The sequence below is a fragment of the Kryptolebias marmoratus genome, linkage group LG10 (genome assembly GCF_001649575.2).
Source record: "Kryptolebias marmoratus isolate JLee-2015 linkage group LG10, ASM164957v2, whole genome shotgun sequence".
Lineage (NCBI taxonomy): Eukaryota > Metazoa > Chordata > Actinopteri > Cyprinodontiformes > Rivulidae > Kryptolebias > Kryptolebias marmoratus.
In genome coordinates, this window is record NC_051439.1 from 6,471,397 (window position 1) to 6,494,436 (window position 23,040).

Below are 23,040 nucleotides of genomic sequence, written 5' to 3' on the forward strand. Positions count from 1 at the left end.
GGTGTGTTTCTGTCAGCGTCCCACAATGAGGCGCTGTGCGGGAAGTGGCTTCCTGGTTATCGGCAAAGGAATTTCTCTTGGAGCGTAAAATGTCCTTATGGAAAAAAAAAACAACTTCTCTCTACTATGTCAGAGAGAACAGATTTCTTAACTTCTTGCAGAGAATAAATCCAGCTTTAACGAAAGAACAAGTGAGTGGGCCACACTCAAAACAAGGCAGTTAAAACAATGGGAGCAATATTCTCTTCAATTACATTGGACAACATAAGAAAAATTTCAGACCAGAATCTCTTCATGGAGAGACAGTTTCAAAACGTGTGGGTAATTTGCTGTGGCCTGTTGGCAGCGTTCACACAGAGGGGACACTGTGTCAAAAAAATTTGCGAGCCTGGCTTTAGTATAATGAGCTTGATACAGATTAAAGATCTGTGTACCCTCTTTAAAACCTTCCTCACACATCATCATCTGAAATCAACAGTCCCAGCTCTGTCTCCCATACAGTCTTCAACACAGTTGAAGGACGTGTTTGCCAACAGTTCTCAAGAACTAAAAAAAAAATCAAATTATTTCTTCAGAAGCATAAATGATCATGTGTTGCATTTATCAGTGTTAAGCTGCTGTTCCTCACTCCTCATTGTACTATGATTAGCACAAAAACTCTCTTTACCAAAGACATGATGGTAAAAAATATTATTAATTCGATACAATATTTTGTCTCTACATGTCGGTGTGAAGTGTTCAGATCTGTAAAATAAATGCCCCATGCTTTCAGTGGGGGTTTAATAGCTTTCGGTCTAATTTTGGAATCTGTGCTCGTTTTAAGCAAATTGATCTTTGACACCGGAAGAACAACTAGTTGTCAACCTTTTTATGAAATTTTACAACTCCAATGTGTTTTTACTGGTTGCACACCTAACACGCGACTATCACCGCAATGCACACGCGGTGGTGATTAATTAAATCAGTCTGCTTAGGTATCATAAAGTAATAATAAAAATAATAGCAATGTTAAAACATAAACACCTCTTTCATAGTTCTAACAGCGGCTGTGATCTTGAACGTGCCTCACGTCCGCGCGAGCAGGAAGTAGTTAACCCCAGCAACCGGATGTTCGGAGAGAAAACAGGACCAACAAAGAGGAAGAGGAGTGAGTGCCCTGGTTTTGAATCATCTCGTATCGGAAAATTAAGGACATCGCCTACTGTTTGTTGTAGGTAAGTGAGCTTTCCAGGACCGCTTTTTAAGACCGGCTGTATTTGCTCCGAGCTCCGCAGGCTAACCGCCGTTAGCCGGCTAGCTGCTCTGCTGCTAGTGCTATATTGGCGAACATTAGCTGTACAAACTACATGAGCAGCGGTGGCTAGTGGTGATATTGGGTGGGTGGACTAACAAGTACATTACAAAATTCTGTTGATTACATTTCAACAACGGAAGCATCTCTTCTGGGATACAAGAAACAAGCTTTAAAAACGAGCGGAACAGAGCTTTATGGGTGCGCCTCTACATCTCCGAACTACAAAACACCAACATAAAGCTTCTTTATTGAATAGTCCGATGTGCGGTCTTTATTACTCCCGTTACAGCTCCAACTTAACAGCAGGAACTCACAGAACGTCCCTTTCCTCCTTCACAATAAGAGTATACAACATACACAGAGTCCAGTCCTTCACAACAAGAGTCACAAACACATAGAATGTACATTCAGCTCAAAATACTCTCATAACATATGAAGCTTACACAACTTTACGTCTCTTTTGTTACCACAATGACATTACCAACAAAAGGACAAAACTGTCCTCGCACACAAAGTCAGAAAATGTTAAACTCTTGGCTGCTGCAATTACCTGCTAACTCTTATTAAATGTGTTAAATATGTTCATTTTAATTATCACGGCTGATTTGCAACACATTACACCAAGCTTCTTGACACAATCAAATCAAAACAGGTTAACAATCAGAGGAATCACAAACAGATAATACTGGAAAGTTTAACATGACGTGTGATGTGTTTTGAGAAGAGCATATGTTATTTAAAAAACGCTCACAACACTGACTTTTCTGAGACGCAAAACACAACAGTAATACATTTCAGAGAAGTTGGGTGATTTCTGGGTGGAGTCCTGCTCAGTAAACATCTCAACCCGTGTTAAAAAAAAAAAAATCAAACAAAAAAGTAAGTTGGTATAATCTGCACTGGTTATAAATAGGAAAAGTGCCCGGAGTTCAGTTTGTCATCTAGTGGTTTACTTTCTATTTGAGAGAAAGCCAGGGCATAATTTAGAACTTTTACTCCAACAAAAGCTGCTTGACTTTCCTGAAGGTAGAAAAAGACTTTTTCAACAACCCCACAGACTGTTACTTTATGTTTTCACGTACCTATATTCCAGAAATCAAACAGTTTGATTAGCCTGCACAGACTTTGTATGCCAGCAAATAAGTGAACTGGTAATGACAATATAGTTTTCTGTGGTAACAAATTTGTTTTTTGAGGTGAAAAAGCATTTATTACTACTAACAACAACCAAAAAAAGAAAAACTAATTAATGTTTTATTATTCTGAAAAAGCTTCTGAACATTAATCAAAAAACATTTGCTAAAGTTTCATGGCAGTCTCTGAAAATATGTAGAAACCAAAAGCCCTCGGAGAGCGCAAACCTCCAGTTCAGATGAAGACAGAATAGAAACATGGAGGTAAAGTGTTCCCCCAACACAACCAAGAATAAGATTGAGGGTAAACTCAACTTGTCTTCACAAATTGTTGATGAAGTCCCACCACATGGACACCGGCACACTACATCATCATACATGTCCCACCTTTTTTTTTATCTGTCTTCACTGCATTTCATTCTGAAGCTCTAAGCATTATTTTCTCTTTTGTCAGGGCGAAGGAGTTTGGATTGCATGTGAGGACAGGTGTCAGCTGAGCCAGCCATGGCAAACAACGCAGAAGATGTTGAAAACAATATGGTTAGTATAAAAGTATGTGTCACTGCTGTTCTGAAGTGCTATCTGTTTCTTCCTGCCATAATAAATTAGGTAATGATTACCCAACAGGTCTGGCTTAAATAAAACCGTTTCTGTGTCAAGGCAACAAGGGAAAAGTCAACCTGAAAGGAAGTGGAGGCATCAAATCTAGCAGTTCATTATGAAATCTATAAGGACATGAACCAGACAAGGAGATCATACTTTTCTAATGTGATAGAAAACAATAAAGAGAACGTCCGTTTTCATAGCTGCGAAATCACGAAAGTGGCCGTTGAACCCACCAGTGAGGGATGCGATGACTGCTGCTTATTGCTTTGTTTACACACCTGTATTGCCATCCACGACCCTCTGCAGAGCTGGGAAATATGTGGCGCAGTGCTCAGTTTGTGGCAAGTGTCTCTGAAAAAGTTGCAATTTTGTTCCAAAGGCCTTAGTGAACATATAGTTGGCTCCTTACTCCATCTTGTCCTTGATGGCTGACGCTCAGCAGATGCTATATGTCAACCAAAAAAGCCCAGTCTGACATTCATTCTGTTTGCGAGCTCTTGCATCGGTTGTCCCTTTCAGCCAAAAACTGTCCTGTTTTCCTTATAAGAGAAAAAAAAAGTGTACTTCCTTCCTCTGCTGTGCCACCTCACATCGTTGTGGTATATTACGCCTCCAGATTCAGCCTGTATGTCAAGCAGATAGTGGTGCTGGAACTGGTGGTGATGTAGGGCTTTAGAGTGGATGAAATTAATTGCCTTTACAACCGGTTTCATGTCATTATCAAATTATAGATGTTTAGCTCAAAGATGCAATGAAGTTGAACAGCATCGCCTCCTTCTTCGCCAACTTTGTTCCAGGTCAGTGTGGACAATCCACTTCGCTCATCAGCCATGGCTGGTGTGCCATCAGTAATAATCCCGCTAACGTTACTTCATGGTAGTTTCATGTCATCAATAGCTGGGCAAACGTTAAGGAATAAACCTCTTGTTTGGCCATCGTGGCTGTTGAGTTCCAGCATCTCTTCTGCTATGTTCATATCACCATTAACGCCTCTCAGAAAATAAAAAATAAATAACTGAGCACTGTCTGAAGTTTAAAGGGTTTAATTTTTTTTAATATTTATTGCTGTTTTTAGCTAATGCTGCTTTTTTATTTTGGTATTTTTTTAAAGCTCCTGTCTTTTTATTGTTGCTTTTAGTTAGATTATAGTTTTTTTTGCAGTCAAATTCGATTTTGCTTTTTGTATAGCACTTTAAATACGCCTACTGTTAAAAATGTGCCATGCAAATAAAGATTTATTATTGTTGTTAATATTATTATAAAAGGTTTCTGTACTTGTTTATTACATGCACTATGAAGGACTTTATTTAATCTGTTCCATTGCTGTTTTTTGGCCATTTTTACAAACTGCCTGACATAATGTTTGACAAGAAATTATGTTTTTACAGCTGACCTGCAAATTAATTAAGCTAGCATAAATCAATTAGACTACAGTATTAGCTACACAAATGCTGCATTTGGGCTCTCCATTTTATTGTCACTGTAAATAAAGGCGTTTTCTCCACAGCAGACAGGAAGAGTCAAAGTCCCTTTTCATTGCCGTTCTTCTGAACAACCCAAAACATTGCAAGGAGCTTTGTTAACGCTGTAACCGTTATACTTGTGCAGTACAACAAGCTGCATTATTCAAGTTTCACAAGTTTCAGCTTGTCTGACAGTCTGACAGTTTCAGTTCACACAGCCTTCTTGACTCTTAATGACTGAGAGTAAACATGGGGATGGTATCTTTCTCTGGCTGTGGTAGTGAGGGAGTTGAGCTCTGAAAAGCAAGCATAGATGATATTATGTACAGATGTTGGTGCCTTTTTGTTAGTGACACAGTTTAGTTGTTGTTACACAGTCTCAGTCACCTGAGAGTTGTAGTAATTGTCACCACTTAAAGATAAAGGGGGTATCCCATTACTGTGGGAGACTACGGTACTTGGAGACTCAAAATTACGGGAACATTGTGAATTTTCTATTGCAGTTTCACAGAATTTTTGAGTGTTTGCCTACAAGTGAACAGTAAGCCATGTGGCTGTGTTTTGAGCAGCCATTTTTTTTAAAAATCGTGGCCTATTTTTATTTGTTCACAATTTGAAAAATTGCATTCTTGGCTGTGCACATTTTGTTGCCCACCTCCGCTCACATCATACCCACCTCGGCCTGTTTTTTATCCACGTTTGCAGTCACCCACACACGAAGAAATGAAGACTGGAACCAGTTTTTAATTATTACTCATCATCAGTGTCGTTTTTAGACCTGAATGTGTTTTTTGTTGAAGTAGAGCTCCCTGCAGGTGTCAATTATTTAAATTGACAAACATCTTTCAAATAAAAAACAAATGTAAACTCAGTTGTTTTTGAGCTGCTAATATCCACACAGTCCTATACATTTAATGTGCACGAAACATCACAATAAATAATGTTTTCTATTTTCAGCAGGACCAACAAGAGTCCAATACAGCCCCAGAACCCATCCAGCAACAACAGGAGGCTACGGGGACCAGAGTGCGGTCCAGGGGAGGCTCAGGACCTGGAGGAGGAGATAGTGAAGACGGTGGAGGTGGCAGTGGAAGCAGCCCGGAGCAGAACGGGCAGCCCCCCACCTCTCGTCCTTCTCGAGGGGTGGAGAATGAAGAGGATGAGGATGAGGAGATGACCCTTAAATATGGGGCCAAGCACGTCATCATGCTCTTTGTTCCTGTGACGCTCTGCATGGTGGTTGTTGTGGCGACCATAAAGTCTGTCAGTTTCTACACCCAGAATGTTGGACAGGGAATGTAAGTTTTTACTTTTTTTTTTTTTTTTTTATCAAATCAATAGTTACAATAGTTTATCAAACCCATTTTAACTTTACATAGAAGGTTTCCAAAAATTGATCAGAAATAATCTGCCTCCTTGCAACCCTAATATAAAAGCACCATGGACAGCTTCTCATCATTTCAGTACCAGAATGATTTTAATACAACTCAAGTTTTACCTTAAAGCTAAAGCCAACAGAACAGTAGCTAAAAGTTAAAATAGCAAAACAGCAGCTAAAACTGGCCTTCACAAAAAGGATGGTGTAACATCATGAGGTCCTACTTTCACACACATGCACACAACAGTTTCAAACAATGGTTTTTTTTTTATTTTATTCATTTCTTTCATCTCACACCACATCTTGTGCCCAATCATCCTCACCTGGCGCTGATCTTTGAATCACCACAGCAGCTGAGCCTGAACCACACCCCACCACCACAGATGGCATCACTAGAAAGGACTGAAGCTAATTTGCCCACAGGGACATGTTAAACTAAGGCGTGTCCTGTTATCAGCATCACAGGTGTCTCCAGTCTTTGAATCAGTCAGTTTGACTATTTATAGGGTGAAAAGTAGTCACTGTGCTGTTTGGTATCATGGTGTGTAACACACTGAACATGGAGCACAGGAAGCTGAGGACAGAGTTGTTTCAGGAAATTATTGACATCATGTTAAAGGTAAAGACTATAAGACCATCTCCAAGCAGCTGGATGTTCCTGTGACTACAGCTGCTCAGATTATTCAGAAGGTTAAGGTCCACAGGACTGGAGACAACCTCCCTGGACGTGGACACAAGAGGACAACTGATGATAAACTGAAGAGACGGATAATATGAACGATAACCAAAGAGCCCAGAACAACTTCCTAAGAGATCAGAGGTGAACTCCAAGGTCAAAGTTCATCAGAGTCAGATCAGACCATCAGTCTGTTTGAGACAAAGTGGACTTAATGGAAGACGACCGAGGAGGACACCAAATCATAAAAAAGACAGACTGGACTAATAAATATGTATTGAGAAGCAACAAAGCTTCTGGGAGAATGTCCTTTGGACAGATGAGACAAAACTGGAGCTTTTTGACAACACGTCCCATCAGCTCTGTGTTCACAGAACCAAACCTGAAACAAAGAAAAGAACCCTGAACCTACAGGGGAACATGGAGGAGGCTCGGTTCTGTTCTGCTTCTGACACAGGGGGTCCTGAATCTGTTCAGGGTCCAATGAAATCTCAAGACTATCAAGGCCTTCTGGAGTAAACTGTGCTGCTCAGAGTCAGAAAGCTTGGTCTCTGTCTCAGGTCATGGCTCCTCCAACAGGATAATGACCCAAAACACAACTAAAAACACCAAGAATGGCTCAGAACCAAACATTGGACCGTTCTGAAGTGGCCTCTGAGCTCTGATCTAAATCCTGTTGAACATCTGTGGAAGGAGCTGAAACATCTGGAGAAGGAAGCCTTCAAACTTGAGACAGCTGGAGCAGTTTGTTCATGAGGAGTGGGACAAAACACCTGAGGACAGGTGCAGACGTCTCAGAGAGAGGGACAGAAACCACTGGACTCAAGTGATCACCTCAAAAGGTTGTGCAACTAAATATTCAGGGTACCATTGTTTTGTCAAGGCCAGTCTCATTAGTTTTTCTTTCTTTTTTATGTCTGGTGAACCAAAATTCAAAAGCAATGACTGATTTTCATTAGTTTTTACTAAATTGTTTATTACTTCTATCAGTTTCAAGTTTTTTTCATTGACCTTTGTGGGTTTATTTTTTATGAGCTAAAGGGACACAACTAGTTTGTGTCTGTATATACTTTGTTCTTTTGTTTTTACCTAACACTTAGAAAAAGTGAACCTAGATGCCACAATGTCAGATAAACTACACACATTTATACAATATATAAAACAATGAAACTTTATCATTTTTTAAAAATATTTTTATTTTGAGAGTTAAGCAAATTTTGTGGGTTTCTCACATTTTGTTTAGTAGGAGAGATGATTTACTCCCCTGGTTGTGAAGGTTGCAGACACCTGGACATGTCAACACGTTGTAAACCTGCAATACAACAGGTTTGCACTAGGTGGAGTTAATGTTGCGTTGTTTACTTTATAGCATCACTCCATAGTCTGACTACCAGAACAGAAATCTAATTTTAGGATGACAGAGCCCTCTTCTGGTTCGTTAAATGTAAACCTAACAGTTTTTAATTGTTGCTATTATCCAAAGAAATTGAACACTCCTAATATGTAGGGCAACTTTAAATAAAACCAAAGATAAATTTAACACATATGTATGTTTATTAATTTCATATGCTGTAAATATTGAATGTGTCTTTGTATCACCCCCCTTAGGATCTACACACCATTCCCTGAAAAAACGGACACAGTCGCTGAGAGAGCCGTCAACTCTATCCTGAATGCCACCATCATGATTACTGTCATCATCGTTATGACTTTCGTGCTGGTGCTTTTGTACAAGTACCGCTGTTATAAGGTACAGACTAACACTTCATTGAATGAATACAGGTCCAGCTTAATAAATGAGAATATCACTGAAAAGTTCATTTATTTCTGTCAATCAACTCTTATAGATTCATTACACACATATTAAAATATTTCATGCATTTGTTTCTGTTCATTTCTTGTTAAATCATGAATTAACTGTGGATATTTTGGAATTCACATTTGGCAGGTTGAAACAAACCCTAGTAACTTTATATTGAATTAACTAACATTTACCACTTTAATCTTTTGTTTCTCAGGTGATCCATGGCTGGCTCTTCCTCTCCTCCCTCCTCTTGCTCTTCTTCTTTTCCTACATCTACCTCACGTAAGTCATACACTTAAATCAGATTTATAATAGATTTTTCTATGCCAAGCTTTCCAGTTCCTGGTGATGTTATACAGTATCGCTGTCGTATCTTTGTGCTTGGCATTAGAGAGGTTTTCAAAACCTACAATGTGGCAATGGACTACTTCACCCTGGCAATAATAATTTGGAACTTTGGAGTGGTGGGCATGATGTGTATTCACTGGAAGGGACCTCTGCGGCTCCAGCAGGCCTACCTCATCATGATCAGTGCGCTAATGGCCCTGGTTTTCATCAAGTACCTGCCAGAGTGGACCGCCTGGCTCATATTAGTAGTCATATCTGTCTATGGTAAGTCCTCTAGTCTACGGTACTTCTTAACCTCTGTGTACTTTTCTGTCAGTCTACCCCAGGGCAACTGTGGCTACAATGTAGCTCACCACCATCAGTGTGTGAAAGTGTGGATGAATGGGTGAATGACTGTCTGTAGTGTAAAGTGCTTTGGGATCCTTGGATAAAGTGCTATACAAGTGCAAACCATTTACCATTTAGCTGGGAAAGCTCAAATTTTTATTTATTTATTTTTTTTACCATTTTTTGAAAATAATATGATACAGCAGTCTTTGTTTGATTTTTACCACTTGATAAAAAGAGAGACACACTAAGCTTTTTGCCGCTTTAAGAGAAAAACTCCACCCACCCACCCCTCATCTGCTGCTTGCTCCAGAGTCGGGTTGTGGGGGCAGCAGCGTGAGCAGGGACGCCCAGATATCTCTTCCTGCAGTCACCTCTTCTAGCTCTTCCGGGAGGATTGCAAGGCATTCCCAGGCCAGCCAATACACCTAGGCTGGGTCTTTCCAGGGGTCTCCTCTCAGTTGGACATGTCTGGAACACCTCCCTTACTAGATGCCCAACCCATGTCAACTGGTTCCTCTCGATGTGGAGGAGCAGTGGCTCTACCCCGAGTTCCTCATGGATAAGAAAATTTCTCACCCTGCCTCTAAGGGAGAGCCTAGCTACCCTGTGGAGAGAACACATTTTGACTGCTTGGTCTGAGGCTTTGTTATTTTTGGTCACTACCTAGTTCATAACCATAAATGAGAGTAGACCGTAGACAGACCAGTAAACAGAGAGCTTTGCCTTGCAGCTCAGCTCCCTCTTCATCACAACAGACCAGTACAGAGAACACATTACTAATGGCTTTGCTTTGTTTTTCATCTCTTAGGATTTGGTTAGAAGTTAGGATTCTGTTCTCTATATACCTATATTTATATCCCAAAAATAAACATATTTATAATGGTAAATAGTGCAGTTAGTTATCACCTGGTTTGGTGAGTTGACATCATAGTGTTGTGAGTGGACGTAGACCCACTGCAGCATATTGTCACAAACACACACTGTGCTGTGTAGGTTTCCGACTGGTTGGCAAAATACCCCAATGTTGTGTTGAAGTATAGTGTGAAAAGCTCAGAAAATCTGACAAACAGAACAAACAATGGAAATGCCTACAAGTTGTTGTGCACATGGGTGTACACAAAGGTTTTTTTTTAGGAACTGGGGCATTAAATTTTTGTAGATTTCCTAAAGAAAAAGAGCAAAAAACTGAGCTGGCAGATCGCTGTTGGGTACAGAGACAACTCACAAAATGGGAGCCATCAGATGCATGTTATTACAGCATGTTATTTTTATTTATTCATTTTTTATTTGTTCAAATGTTAACTTGACGAGTCAAACCTACACTATATCAACAGCACCTATATGTATGTGGCAGTCGAGCTTGTGCTAGAGTGTGTTGAATGAAATTAACAGAGACAGGATCATCAATAAAAACTACTATTACTTAATTTATACTTTCCGTACTTAATGTTCATTTTCTGCCAAACTGTGTAGTTCACATGCCAAAAATCAAAACAAAAACATGTAATGGGTCTATTCACCTGTCTGTTGTTATTACAGATGATCTGTTCTTACATTATTTCTCTGACTTTTGTCGTCTTTCTTCTGTCAGATCTGTTGGCAGTGCTCTGTCCTATAGGGCCTCTGAGGATCCTTGTTGAGACGGCCCAGGAGAGAAATGAACCCATCTTTCCAGCTCTTATCTACTCATGTAAGATGGACACTGATACAAGCCCTTTATTATTTATTTATTTTTTTAAATTTATTTATTGCGCCTTATAGTCCAAAGAATACAGTAGTTCATATGCCTCTGGATATTCTTCAACCCCTAATTATTTTTATATAAAACAGCGCTAAAACTAAATAAGAGAAGATAAAGCTGTCAAAAAAAGCATAGAGTAACACAACGCTTGAGAATAGAACGGTGTCAAGATATATTGCCAGACGCTACAGCATAAAACATCAGTCTGCCGATGTGAGGGTCAGAATTGAAAATAATGAAGGCATAATTTTGCCACACATCAAAGCCACACACACACACACACACACATATATATATATATATATATATATATATATATATATATATATATATATATATATATATATATATAAAAAATCATAAACTCATTCATCCAGCTTCGTCTTCTCAATGAGCTGAGAAGACGAAGCACCAGAGAGATGAAGAAGTATTCAAACAGAACAATAAAACTTTAATTTGACTGTTTTACAGCAGTTACATTCTAATACAAATAAAAACACTCATAAAAAACATTGTGCAATATGAACTAATTTTGCGTTGATTTGGCTAAACTGCACTTCCTGTTTTGACGACTTTGCAGGCAGCTGTTGGATCCGTAATAGTTCTCAAGGAAAAACAACACACAAAATGTGTGAAGTGTTTGGCTGGGCCAGGACACAGTTGTTTTTTGTTACACAATCATTCCAGTTCATCTAATTTTACTAATTTTACTTTCTTTAATGCAAGGTTCAGAGTCATGCCTGTTTTATGTTCAGGTTGAAGCTAATTGAACAATATAGTTAAGTTCAAATTAATCCCAGCACTGTTATCTTTTTTAAATTTTGACACTTTGTTGTTATTAAATCACTCTTTTCTTCCTCAGCTACGATGGTCTGGCTTGTGAACATGGCCGACACTGACAGGCCAAAGAGGAGCTCAGAAGAAGCAGGTTCACCCCAACAGGAGACACAAGAAGGTAAGTCAACATATGTCTGACTGATCACAGTTAAATCCACTTCCAGATGGGAGTCTTTCTTCCTCCTGGATTCTGACTGACTTTACTTATCAGCAGCCGTGGCATCTCCAGTGCCTTCGAGTCCATCACAGGATAATGGCGGCTTCACGTCCTCCTGGGTCAGACAGCAGCAGCACCAGCTGGGGCCACTTCAGTCCACTGAGGAGACCAGACGTGAGATCCAACAGATGCCCTCTGCTCGTCCCCCAGTTGAAGACGATGAGGAGGAGAGTGAGTGCTGAATACAGACAATTGATTAGTTCAGATATACTTTAAATCTGTGTTTCATAGGTATAAGTATTCAACAGGTCAAATACTTGAATATTGCAGTCAACTTGACTATTATCTTTCATGTCTATTTTTAGTTTTTCCTATACTTTGTTTTAGTCTTTATAATGAACAATCTTGTAAAAATGTTAGGATACTTTTTTATCAATTGTCCAAGTTTGAAGCCAATACTTTAAAATCTGTAGGAGTTTGCTCAAATCTAAAGGCTGTAAATGCCCCCCCCCCCAAAAAAAAAAAAAAAAAAAATACTGTCAAATTCATTATTTTAATTTAAAATGACCAACTTCCTGTTTGTTTGAGGTCAGTGGTGTTTGAGACATTTATGTAGTTCTTGGTGAGCTGAATAAGTTTACCAAATTTCAAACTTTTACATCAAAGTAAGGGAATAGAAAATGTTTGTTTGAACATTTCTAGTGGGGAGCTGTTCAGCTATTTTACCACATCAACACATTTTGCATATGTACGTATGTAACAGTTGTCCACAAAAAACATTTTGGTGCAGATTAGATGAAATCCGTGGAAGTTAAAATAATATTACCAAGATCAAAGTTTGTCCCAAGACCATGCCCACATTCAGAAGCATACTTACTCAAGATGATGCTGAAAAACTGGTCCATACTTTCATCACCTGCAGACTAGACTGTTGTAATGCCAGTTTAGCCAGGTGTCCAAACTACGCCTTAAAAATCTCACCGCTTATTCAGAACGCTGCCGCACGACCATATTTCTCCTGTTTTAACCTCTCTGCATTTTCTTCCAGTGACTACCAGAATCAATGCAAAATCCTCCTCATTCCATTTAAAGCACTGAATAGCCTAGCTCCAACATATTTTAATCAACTAATTGTCTCTTACAGAACTAGAACAGTTCGCCCACATTCAGGTCTCGTAGTTGTTCCAAGATTCTCTAAAACTAGACCACTTTTAATGGTTTTATTGAATCTGTGTTTCTTGTTTTATATGTTTAATCATGTACTCTTATGCATGCTTTATAAAAGGAAGTTGAGTTCTGTGATTACTCAAAATTTTACTGAGAGTTTGAAAATCTTTACAAATTTCCTGTGAGAGAAGGAGCCACATATGCTTCCTGTGATGGTCCAAAAAAAGTTTCATGTTTGATGATTTAAAAAATATAATTTTGCAGTCTCTTGCTCTTTAGATGAGTCGTTTATAATGAGTTGTTTATGCTCCCCCTTCATTCTGGTGTAAAGTCCAGTTAGTTGAACATGTGAAATCACAGATATGCTGCTTTACTTCCTCCCACTGAGCGTCCTATCCTCTGAACACATCTAACATCTCTGGGGTGTTTTATGTGTTTCTCTTTTTGTGAAATTATTATGTTGCCTTCTTTAGTCAGAACAGATTAGGAAGCAATTATTTATGGCAATTGCTAGTTTTCCTTCTTCACTCTTCAGTATTTGGAAGTCCTGGGCTCTTTCTAACTTAAATCTGTGGTAAATATGGGGTCGGAGCTCGTTTTTACAGTAATTACAGCTGTGAGACGCTGCAGGCTGTTGCGTTGAGCCGAAACTGCTTGAATTGACTCCACCCTAAATGTGGCGACCTTCTGTGTTGTCAGGGGGTGTGAAGCTGGGGCTCGGAGATTTCATCTTCTACAGCATGCTGGTGGGGAAGGCCTCAGTCACGGCCGGCGGTGACTGGAACACCACGCTCGCCTGCTTCGTAGCCATCCTCATTGTGAGTAAGCAGCTGCTGCTTCAGCCACAGAGACCTTGGTTTGATTGTTTAATGGTGTGTTTTTCTTCACAGATGAGTTTCTCTGGAAGATAATAATTAAATGTGTTTTGTTTTGTCTGTGTTTGCACCTGCAGGGCTTATGTCTGACCCTCCTCCTCCTCGCCATCTTCAAGAAAGCTCTGCCCGCTCTGCCCATTTCTATTTTCTTTGGGCTCGTCTTTTACTTTGCCACAGGTAATTTGGTTCGGCCCTTCATGGACAAGCTGGCGCTACACCAGTTCTACATTTAGCAGGAACCTGCCCTGATGTTCATCATCACAGCTCTCTGACCAACAACACGAGAGCATTCCCCACGGATCGAAAGGAGGAGCTCCTTCCTGATCTCCTCACATCCCCTCCTAAGAACCTGTGATGCCAGGACACAAGTTGTGTTTTGCTCTGCCTTTGTTTCTGGCACCAAGAGAGAGCATTCCCCACAGCAACTGTTCTTAAAGATTTTATTTCACTTTTAAACCAAGAAGTGACATTTCTCGCTCAGAGTGAAATTTTGTTTGACTGCAGCGGTCTCAGGCACAATCCAGACTTAAGTGGGAACATTTTATCCTAATTATTGCAGGGAAGCTTTGCAGCGGCCCGTCTGCTCTGTATTTCATCAACACCCTGCTTCACATCCAGACATATTCAAACCTGGGAGCTTCCCGGTACAACCAATCCTCTCCAACTGGGGCCTCACTTTATGGTTGGGCGATTGGACAAATATATCAACCATCAGCCATTGGAGTCTTTTGTCAGTAATTGCTTTTCTTTATAAAGGACATTTTTCTTTCTTTTTTTTTAGCTAGTTTGACTTTTCCTTTTAAAGGTTTTGACTTGTAAATAAATTTACAATTCAAATTCAAACCTCAGCAGGCTGTAAAACACTGATTGTGTGCAGTCCACCTCACTTATTTCCAGCAACAACACCTCTGTCTGTCAGACAGCCGCTCAGCCTGTTGAACTGACTCCTCCAAATTCAACCACTAGACTTGTTTTATTTGTGTTTTGGTTATCAGTGAAATTCTGTGGCAGATTTCTCACATCAGCTTTGCACCAAACCAGAGGCACCACAGACGAGGCTTGATTTTTGCAGCTTAGCCACATCAGATGTACCTTTTTTCATGTCATTTACACAGTTTTAGTTTATTGCCCAACCCTACTTCACATCCAGACCTAGTCATAGCTGTCCAGCCAGTCCTCTCCACCTGGGGCCTTCCTCAGGGACACCTAGATGTTGAGAGAAGGAAGAGTAGTTCATTAAATCTCGTTTTAAAGGCTTCAACAAAGCATCTTTCTTATCACAAAGTCTATTTTCTTCACTTTCAACCTGAACCCAAGAACACATCGCACTAAAGGACAGTCTAAAGATGATACTACTGGTAGTTAGAAATGTGTAGTTTGATTGTGTTTGAGATGTCAGTCACCAGAATGTGCTTTGCTCACTGCTGTTAGTGGTAAAAATGTTTATTTTTCTTTCATTTTTAGAAACAAAATGTCCAAGTGCTGCAACTTGACTGACTTAACCACAAAAAGGAGAGCTTTTTTTTTCCTTCTTCTTCTTTTTATGTGGAAAGTGAAATAATTTTCTTTGTAGATTTGTACTCAGATTTCTTGTGGGGTTTCACCATGTTTTCTGCCCTCAGCGTCACGGTTGAAAATTCAGGCTTCAAGTGGGAGGAAGCGACACGCAGTGATAAACTCGCCCCAGAGAAATGTCGGCCATGTTCTGGTAGCCGCTGAGCAGTCGGAGAATCAGTGCCTTGCTCAAGGGCATTTCAGTACTTGTTGTTGTTACTATGTGACATAATTGTGTTTATTTTTTTTCCTTCCAGAAATTGAGCTTTTTTTCCCCCACTCTGTCCAGGGATTGTAACTTTGTGGTCATCTGGTCACAAACTCAAAAACCTTTATCTGCCCTCACAATGCTCGCCTGGTGCTGGTTCAAACTATGCTATGTCAGACATTGAAATAATTTCAGCTGTACACACTTAATGATGTTTCTTTGTCTGTTTGTTCTTCAGTGTGCTAAAGAAAAAAAATCTTTGAAACGTGGATTTTACTTTTAATTGGGTTCCTGTTGGCTTTTAAAAAAGAAACTGAAAAATGTGAACCTTGTTTCCGATTGTTGACAGAAAGTCGGCATTCTGGACTTCTAAATTAGTGAGGAGATTAAGCTTCATTTGATTTTTGAATTTGTGGACCTCAGTTTCTCTCTCTTTTTTTTTTTAATTAACTAATCTCAATAGATTAAGCGTTATTTTTTTCCCCTATATTACATTAAAACAAACCAAAAAAATTGTCTTAGGAAAAAAAAAAACAACCCATGAATGAATGTGATAATATTGAACAAGAGGACCAGCTGCACTGATTGCTTCTATTTGTTGCAATTAGTTTTCATGCCTGTAGAGTAGTGAAGTCCAGAGGCTACAACACACCTGTTTCACTGGGCCGCGACAAAATTGCAAGAAAACAGGTAAATTTCCCATTGCAGTCTCACTGAATTAAAACTGAGTGTTTGCAACCAAACGACCAGCAAGCACGTGGGCCAGATTTTAAAAAGAAAAGCATGTTCACAACTTGCAAAACTGCATTCTTGCCCATGCACATTATTTTGTTGGCCACCTCAGCCCCCATGTTTATGCTTCGTTCCACCAGAGTACACTTTGGAAATGAAGATGAGCAGATTTAGACAGTTATTTTTTTTTTAACATTAGTGCAGTTTTTAAGCCTGGACATGTTTTCTGTCAGAGAAGAGCTCTGGTTCAGGGGTCTAAATACAGCTCTAACATTCTTGAGGCAGGTTGGAGACACCTGCAACAAAATTGCAACTATTTTAAGATCAAATTTGTTTTGAACATGTTCAAAATTCAAGCAACAAGACTTTGAGCCTTTGCAAGTCACACAGGAAAATTGAGAACCAACATGAACGTTTCGAGACATTTTGGAGACTTCCTCGTGAGTGCTGTTCACCAACTAGTCTCAGGAGTCGCAGCCCAGTGAAATACTGGAATAAGATTTAAGAGTTTTTCCCGTTTTGTTTTTAGGGAAGTCATTGTGTGACTGGCTTTTTTTTTGTACTTCGCATGCTTTTATGTTTGTTATGCCAGGGTGTTCTGATTCAGATTTTGTTCTTTTTTAAATAAACTAAAAATTGAAATTTCACTGCTTGTCTGTAATGTGACATGCAGACTTAAGAGGACTTCATTTTGATTTCATAGCTGAAATCAGTCGAGAGTTTGAGAGCTATAGAAAGGGCATTGTCAAAGCAACTGTGAAACAGCTGAATTGCAGTTAGCAATAATCCTAAAGTTTACCTTTTTCAGCAGTTATTAATATAAAAAGATTGTACAATGAAAATAATTTAAAATAATTTACAACCCCAGTTCTGTCAAGTTGAAACTTGTAAAATTGAGAAATTTTACCATTTTTTTGTGGGAAAAAAGTAACTTTAAATTTTACGGCAGCACCCACATCTCAAAAAAGTTGGAACAGGGTTAACAAAAAGTCGTAAAAGTAAGTTTTACAACTAATTGGGTTAATTAGCAACAGGGCAGTCAGAGGACTGGGTGTTTAAAGAGCAATTTAGAGAGGCTGAATCTCTTAGACGTAAAAATGAGCAGAGGTTCACCAGTCTGTGAAAAACCAAGTAAAAATTGTGGAACAATTTTAGAATAATGTTCCTCAATAAAGAATTAGGAATACTTTAAATATCCCATTATTTACAGTTCATAATATCAAAAGATTTCAAGAATCTGGAGAAATCTCTGTGCTTCTCTGGACTAAAGCTCATTTAAAATCGACTGAGACAAAGTAGAAAACTGTTCTGTGGTCACATGAATTGAAGTTTGAAATTCTTTTTGGAAACCAATCATTCATCCATTTTCTTTACTTTCTTTTTCGGGCAAAGTTGCAGGGAAGCTGGTCCTATCTCCAGCAGTTGTGCAAAAAGAGGGGACGCCCTGGACCAGTCCTGTTTGAAATCACGGAGACCAATTTTTCTGTACTAAAGAGGAAAGGGACGGTCCGGCCTGTTATCAGTCAAACAGTTCAAAAGCCTGCCTCTCTGATGGTATGGGGTTGCAGTAGTGTCACTGACATGGGTTGGAAAGACGCCATCAATGCAGAACAATATATAAGATTTTAGAACAACATATACTCCCATCTAGATAAGGTCTTTTTCAGTAAAGTTCTTACATATTTCATCAAGACAATGTTAAACCTCAGACTGCATCATTCCAGCAGCATGGCTTCATAGTAGAAGAGTCCAGGAGCTGAACTGACCTGCCTGCAGTCCAGAAAAGAAAGAGATGCTCCACATTGGGGAATATGAACCTATAGCAACTTTTTTGGCAGTGTGTTGCAGCCTATTACCTTTTGTTTTCCTGAAAATGGTGCAATTTCCTAATTTAAACATTTTATAAAGTTTAGGATAAGATTTGCAAATCATTGCATTCTGTTTTTATTTACAGCTTACACAACCTCCCAGCTTCTTTGGAATTGGGGTTGTACTTTTCATAAAAAATAAAAACATGTAAGTTAAGGTGTTCCTATCAATAGAGAATAACTCAGGTCTTACTGGGTTCAGACACTTAAATGGTTTGGTGGTAAGAAGAATGTCTGATAATGGGTCTGGATGTGTAGTTGTGGTCTCAGCTTGTAAAGTGGTTAAATATAAGGCAACTGGACTTATTTTGATTCTGAAAGCCAGTAATATGCACACTTTAGACAGGGAAGGCAGGTGGTTTGAAGGAGGAGTGAAAAGAAGCCATCTAGGTTAAACATGAAAAACTAGCTTTAAACTAAGGTTCTACCACACTACATTTTAGGTCAATATTTATAAAATTGACTGAGTGATGGCTTTTTTTTTGTATTTTCTAAAACCAGGTGTTAGCTATCTTGAAAGATATTGACTCAGTTGTAGATGTACAAACAGTGAATATTATCTAAGAGTTTCATTAAAATCTGTTCAATGGTTCATGAGATATTTTGCTAACAGCATAGAAACAGACATACATGGGTGAAAAGAATGTTGTCTGTCTTTGCCTTTTGGCGGCAGGAAATATTAAGCTGCAAGCAAAATATTCAGTTTAGTTTATTCGGTAAATGCTTTCTACACTGCAGTTCATTTGCCACGTCGGTGCAGAGGTCAAAGGTCACAAGGTGGTACTGCAAGGAACCTAGTGTTCTGGTAAGGTAGCACGGGGTACGCACCAGTGTATGGTGGATTCAGGCTGTTCACAGACTGATCCATTAGAACCTGGTTTGACCTGGGGCTCTGGTGGAGGCATCATGGGTGGAAATGAAATGTATTTATGGTAACCTTCTCAAATATCCCACTTTGCCAGTTGAGAATGAATTCAGGGGTAAAAAAAACACATACGATTAAAACTAGTCAGAATTTTGGGTACCAATTGACCAACATTTAATAAACCTGTGGGACAGTGTGTCCTTTAGGTTTATGTGAGCTGCGTTCAGTGGTGACAAGAGGTCGTCTGACGCTGTTCTGGAGGAGGAACCAGTGGGCCTTTCGCGTGAGACCTACTTGCTTCCTCGGATACACCCGACAGAGAGTTTCCTGCTTGAGCAGTCTCATGACAATACTCTGCGTGCCGGTAGAGTGCGGTGGGTGGCCTCGGTGCTTGAATTACAGAGGCAGGCTGGGCTCATGGCTAACCTGAAGAAATGTGCAGTTGGACAACGGGAGGTACAGTGGGCATGTGTGGCCTCAGATTGAAAGAAAACACGATCATTGGAGCCTACCAGCTGCCCAAGACCAAAAAGAAGGTAAGGAACCTCTATAGGAGGTTCATACTGAACTTTGCAGACCTGACCAGCCCCTTGACTGACTTGACCCAAAAGGGTGCCTAAGTCAGGCAGTGGGGATATGTGATGGTGGTGTCCGTAGTAGCAGCTAAGAGGAGGGGGCTGCTGGTGGCTGATAGATCTGTGTACAGAACAGTGCCATACAGCAGAAAGTGTCTCCTGGAAAAGGAAGAAATAAATAAACCACTTATTGACTTACGAACTGTGTTTGGCTCTGTGACTGCTGGGTGTTAAAGTAGCAGTAGGAGTAGTTGTTGTATGTTTGAAATCTTTATCAGCCAATGAATCCTAATAAAGTTAAAGCAGTTGTGGGAAATAAAATCTCATACTGTTGTGCAGCACAAGCTAGTTTCAAAATCCCATGTACAGTTTATAGGATCAGTCTCTTCAGGAGGTTGGATAAGTTAACCATTGATGACTTTAACTTAGACTTTAAGTGAGCTTCAAAACCCTTCTTCATTTTTTGCAAATTTGATTTAGGAAGTGTACAAATTTTATTAAAAAAATGATTGCGAACATATCATGAAAGCCATGCACGTATCTAAATGGTGCAGGAAGGTGTCTTTAACGGGGGCATCACATGTCTTTGTAGGCCTTTAAGCTGGTTTGCTGACGACAAAGTGAACTGAGGTAATCTGTCAGTCACTTCTATCCTCTAAGGGAAGACTATGAATCTGTGTGGAACACCTTTGTGCATTAGAAGTTTCTAGGGATAACTCCGCTAAAGAGATTACTGAGCAAGGAGGGACGTCTGCTCCATGTGAGACAGGATTAGACTTCACTCATCGCATCAGACAGCCATCAACACAGACACTCAACTCTGGGAAAAACCTGAAAAAAAGAAGAGTTTTAAAAGCCATTTTAGGGTGTGAAATATTTGAAACAAGATGTCCAAGGACAAGCTGGAGAGCCTGGTGCATCGTATGGAAGAGACGCTCTCAGAGATGGAGCAGCTGAAGCTGCACTGCGGGAAACAGAGCGAGGAGCTGAGCCAGTTGGTGGTGGAGCTCCGGCGGGAGAACCAGGAGCTGGTGGAGAAGTACAACCAGCTCACTGTGGAGATGAGGGAGGCCAAGGAGATTATAGAGCAGCTTCAGGACACGAAGTACGCCTTCAATGCAAAGGAACGGCAGGCTCAGAAGCTCAGCCGGCAGCTCTGAGGCCCAACATGCACACATGGAAACAGGATGTTCAGTGGATGTGATCTGGGTGTGCTGCAGCCAGAATCCAGGATGAACACAAGACTGGATGAGGTGGATCAAAACTCCATGTTGCATAAGAACTGGGTGGTCATGGAGGCTAAACTGAGAGCAGCTGTTTTCTTTACATACAGATTTTTTTTCCCCCAATGAGTAGAAGGATGCATGTAAAGCAGAATAATTTGAATGTAGCCTAAATCCTGTGGCTCAGAGCTTCTTTTTTTTAACTTTGGCCAGATTTAATGACCAGGAAAAAAATTGAGGGTATGGATGTGGAAAATGTGAATTCTGGGTAAAAAGATATTTTTTCAAAGTCTGAGACAAATATGTAAGACATTTGCTCATTAAGTCTTCTGTAATTTAAACACTATTTTTGGAACAAGGACTGTAAAGATTTTAGTGGATAGCAGTTAGTTTAAAGTAGGTGGTCATCTATTTTTGGCTTTTGCAGAGCTGAACGCTAAACTTATCCCTCCCCACAACATTTTGAGGTTTAAGACTTCAAGGTGCCACTTTCTGCAAAAAGAAAAGTACATCAAAAATAGAGCAAGTGTGATTTTGTGCATATGATTTGTTAACAATAATCCAATTCTGCTGATGTTAATAAAGAAGATTAAACTCTATATTTGCTGTAGAGTTGAGACATTTACAAACCAATCGTTACATCCTTGTGATTTATTCTGGCTCTGTGATGTTTACAGATTACATAAGACCTCAATTAAAGCTATTATAAATGTTGTTGTTTTGTTTTGTCCTTTTCGTTCCACTAAAAATGTCAGTATGTGAAAGTGTAAAGCTCCGGTTCACAGTTTGAAAACCAGTGTGCACAGAACTCAATAATCACCATCACTATGTTCTCAGGACCAAACTACACTGTCATCAGATACGTCTGTATCAGATCAGAGCATTGTTAGAGTGATTGGAAGGTTTTCACCTCAGATATAGCAGGAGATTTATTTGCTGATTTCAAGACACTTTCATTAAGTCTTTTGTGCATAATATGGCTTCTTGTTTACGTGTACGTCACACAAAGTCACGATTCTTAATGTCCATATCCAGCCAAATTATTCTACTCCACAGTGGACAGAAGACTGTTTGTAGTTCAGGCCTGTTCTTGTATAACTAAAGGAGATCTCCACAAAAGCACATCTGTATTCTGCCTGGTGAGTTTTATATAACCTGCTGTTTGTGACCTATCAGCTGATTAATAATCAAGTGGACCTTTTGAGGGTAGGCAACAGTATATATATATATATATATATATATATATATATATATATACATGTTATTGCCTGTGATTGTTTAGCATGCTGATTTCCACAGGTGAAAAGGAACTTGTGGCCCTTCAGGGTTTTGTGTACATTCACAAATACTTAATACTTAATAAAGCATAATTAGTCCTCACTTTAAAAGAGTTCACAAAAAGACTTAAATAACTACTAGCAACAGTCTTAATTATTATTGCAATGTAGGATAAATATATAGTTAATTCAAACATTCTCTAACCATTAAAACATGTCTAACACATGGTGTGAAAGTACATTTATATGACCATTTACATACATCTACACACAGTATATAGAATAGTTAATTCACGAGTTATTAGGCATTAATAAACATTAAGTAGGTTGTTTGGAAAGTACTTAGCCCTTATGGGTAAAGCATTAATAAATGTGGTAATTTATAGCTTATTAAGTGTGAATCATCCATAATTAAGTTACTTAATCATTTATTAATGATTAAACAAGGCTAAATAAGGTGTAGTTATTATAAAGTGCTACCAATGCTTTAACATGGACTTTTTCTGCTTTCTTCCATTCAAGGATCAGAGCCAGCTACAGCACAAACATTCAGCTGGTCCAAGGGATAATTCAGACACACTAGCCAAAGCTACTGCCAAGGACATGAGACCAGAGACGGACTGAAGCTTTCCTGATAAGCAGCTGTGATAGCCAAGGATGTCTGCATTAAGCTAATAAGTTCCTCACCTATTCTCGGGAGTTCTATCCTGAATGTGCCAAAGATAAATAACAACGTTACAAACGTTCCCCACATGGACTTCATTAAACAGTGGAAAGTTCTCTTTCAGTGGTCAGAATACCTAATTTATTTGCTATGTGGCTGTGGTTTGTCCTTGGTAACATATTATATTATACAAAATTATATTATAACAATTTTGTAAACATTCTGAGGTTGATAACAATCAGACTTATTGGTATGACCATACTTT

General features: G+C 39.3%; 1 protein-coding gene across 4 annotated transcripts; it reads left to right on the forward strand.

Annotated features, from left to right (window-relative positions):
- Positions 1-1,057: 1,057 nt before the first annotated feature.
- On the forward strand, positions 1,058-16,982 carry psen1 (presenilin 1). Of its 4 annotated transcripts, none has more exons than XM_037977881.1 (11): positions 1,058-1,214; positions 2,882-2,979; positions 5,454-5,794; positions 8,159-8,300; positions 8,569-8,636; positions 8,746-8,966; positions 10,624-10,722; positions 11,636-11,728; positions 11,822-11,998; positions 13,634-13,752; positions 13,887-16,982. In XM_037977881.1, exons 2-11 carry the CDS (start codon positions 2,932-2,934, stop codon positions 14,040-14,042), a joined length of 1,464 nt encoding a protein of 487 aa, XP_037833809.1. In that variant the 5' UTR covers positions 1,058-1,214; positions 2,882-2,931; the 3' UTR covers positions 14,043-16,982. The 4 variants fall into 4 exon arrangements, with proteins under 4 accessions (XP_037833809.1, XP_037833810.1, XP_017274166.1 ...); XM_037977882.1 differs by having other exon boundaries at positions 11,825-11,998; XM_017418677.3 differs by having other exon boundaries at positions 2,882-2,967.
- Positions 16,983-23,040: the final 6,058 nt, after the last annotated feature.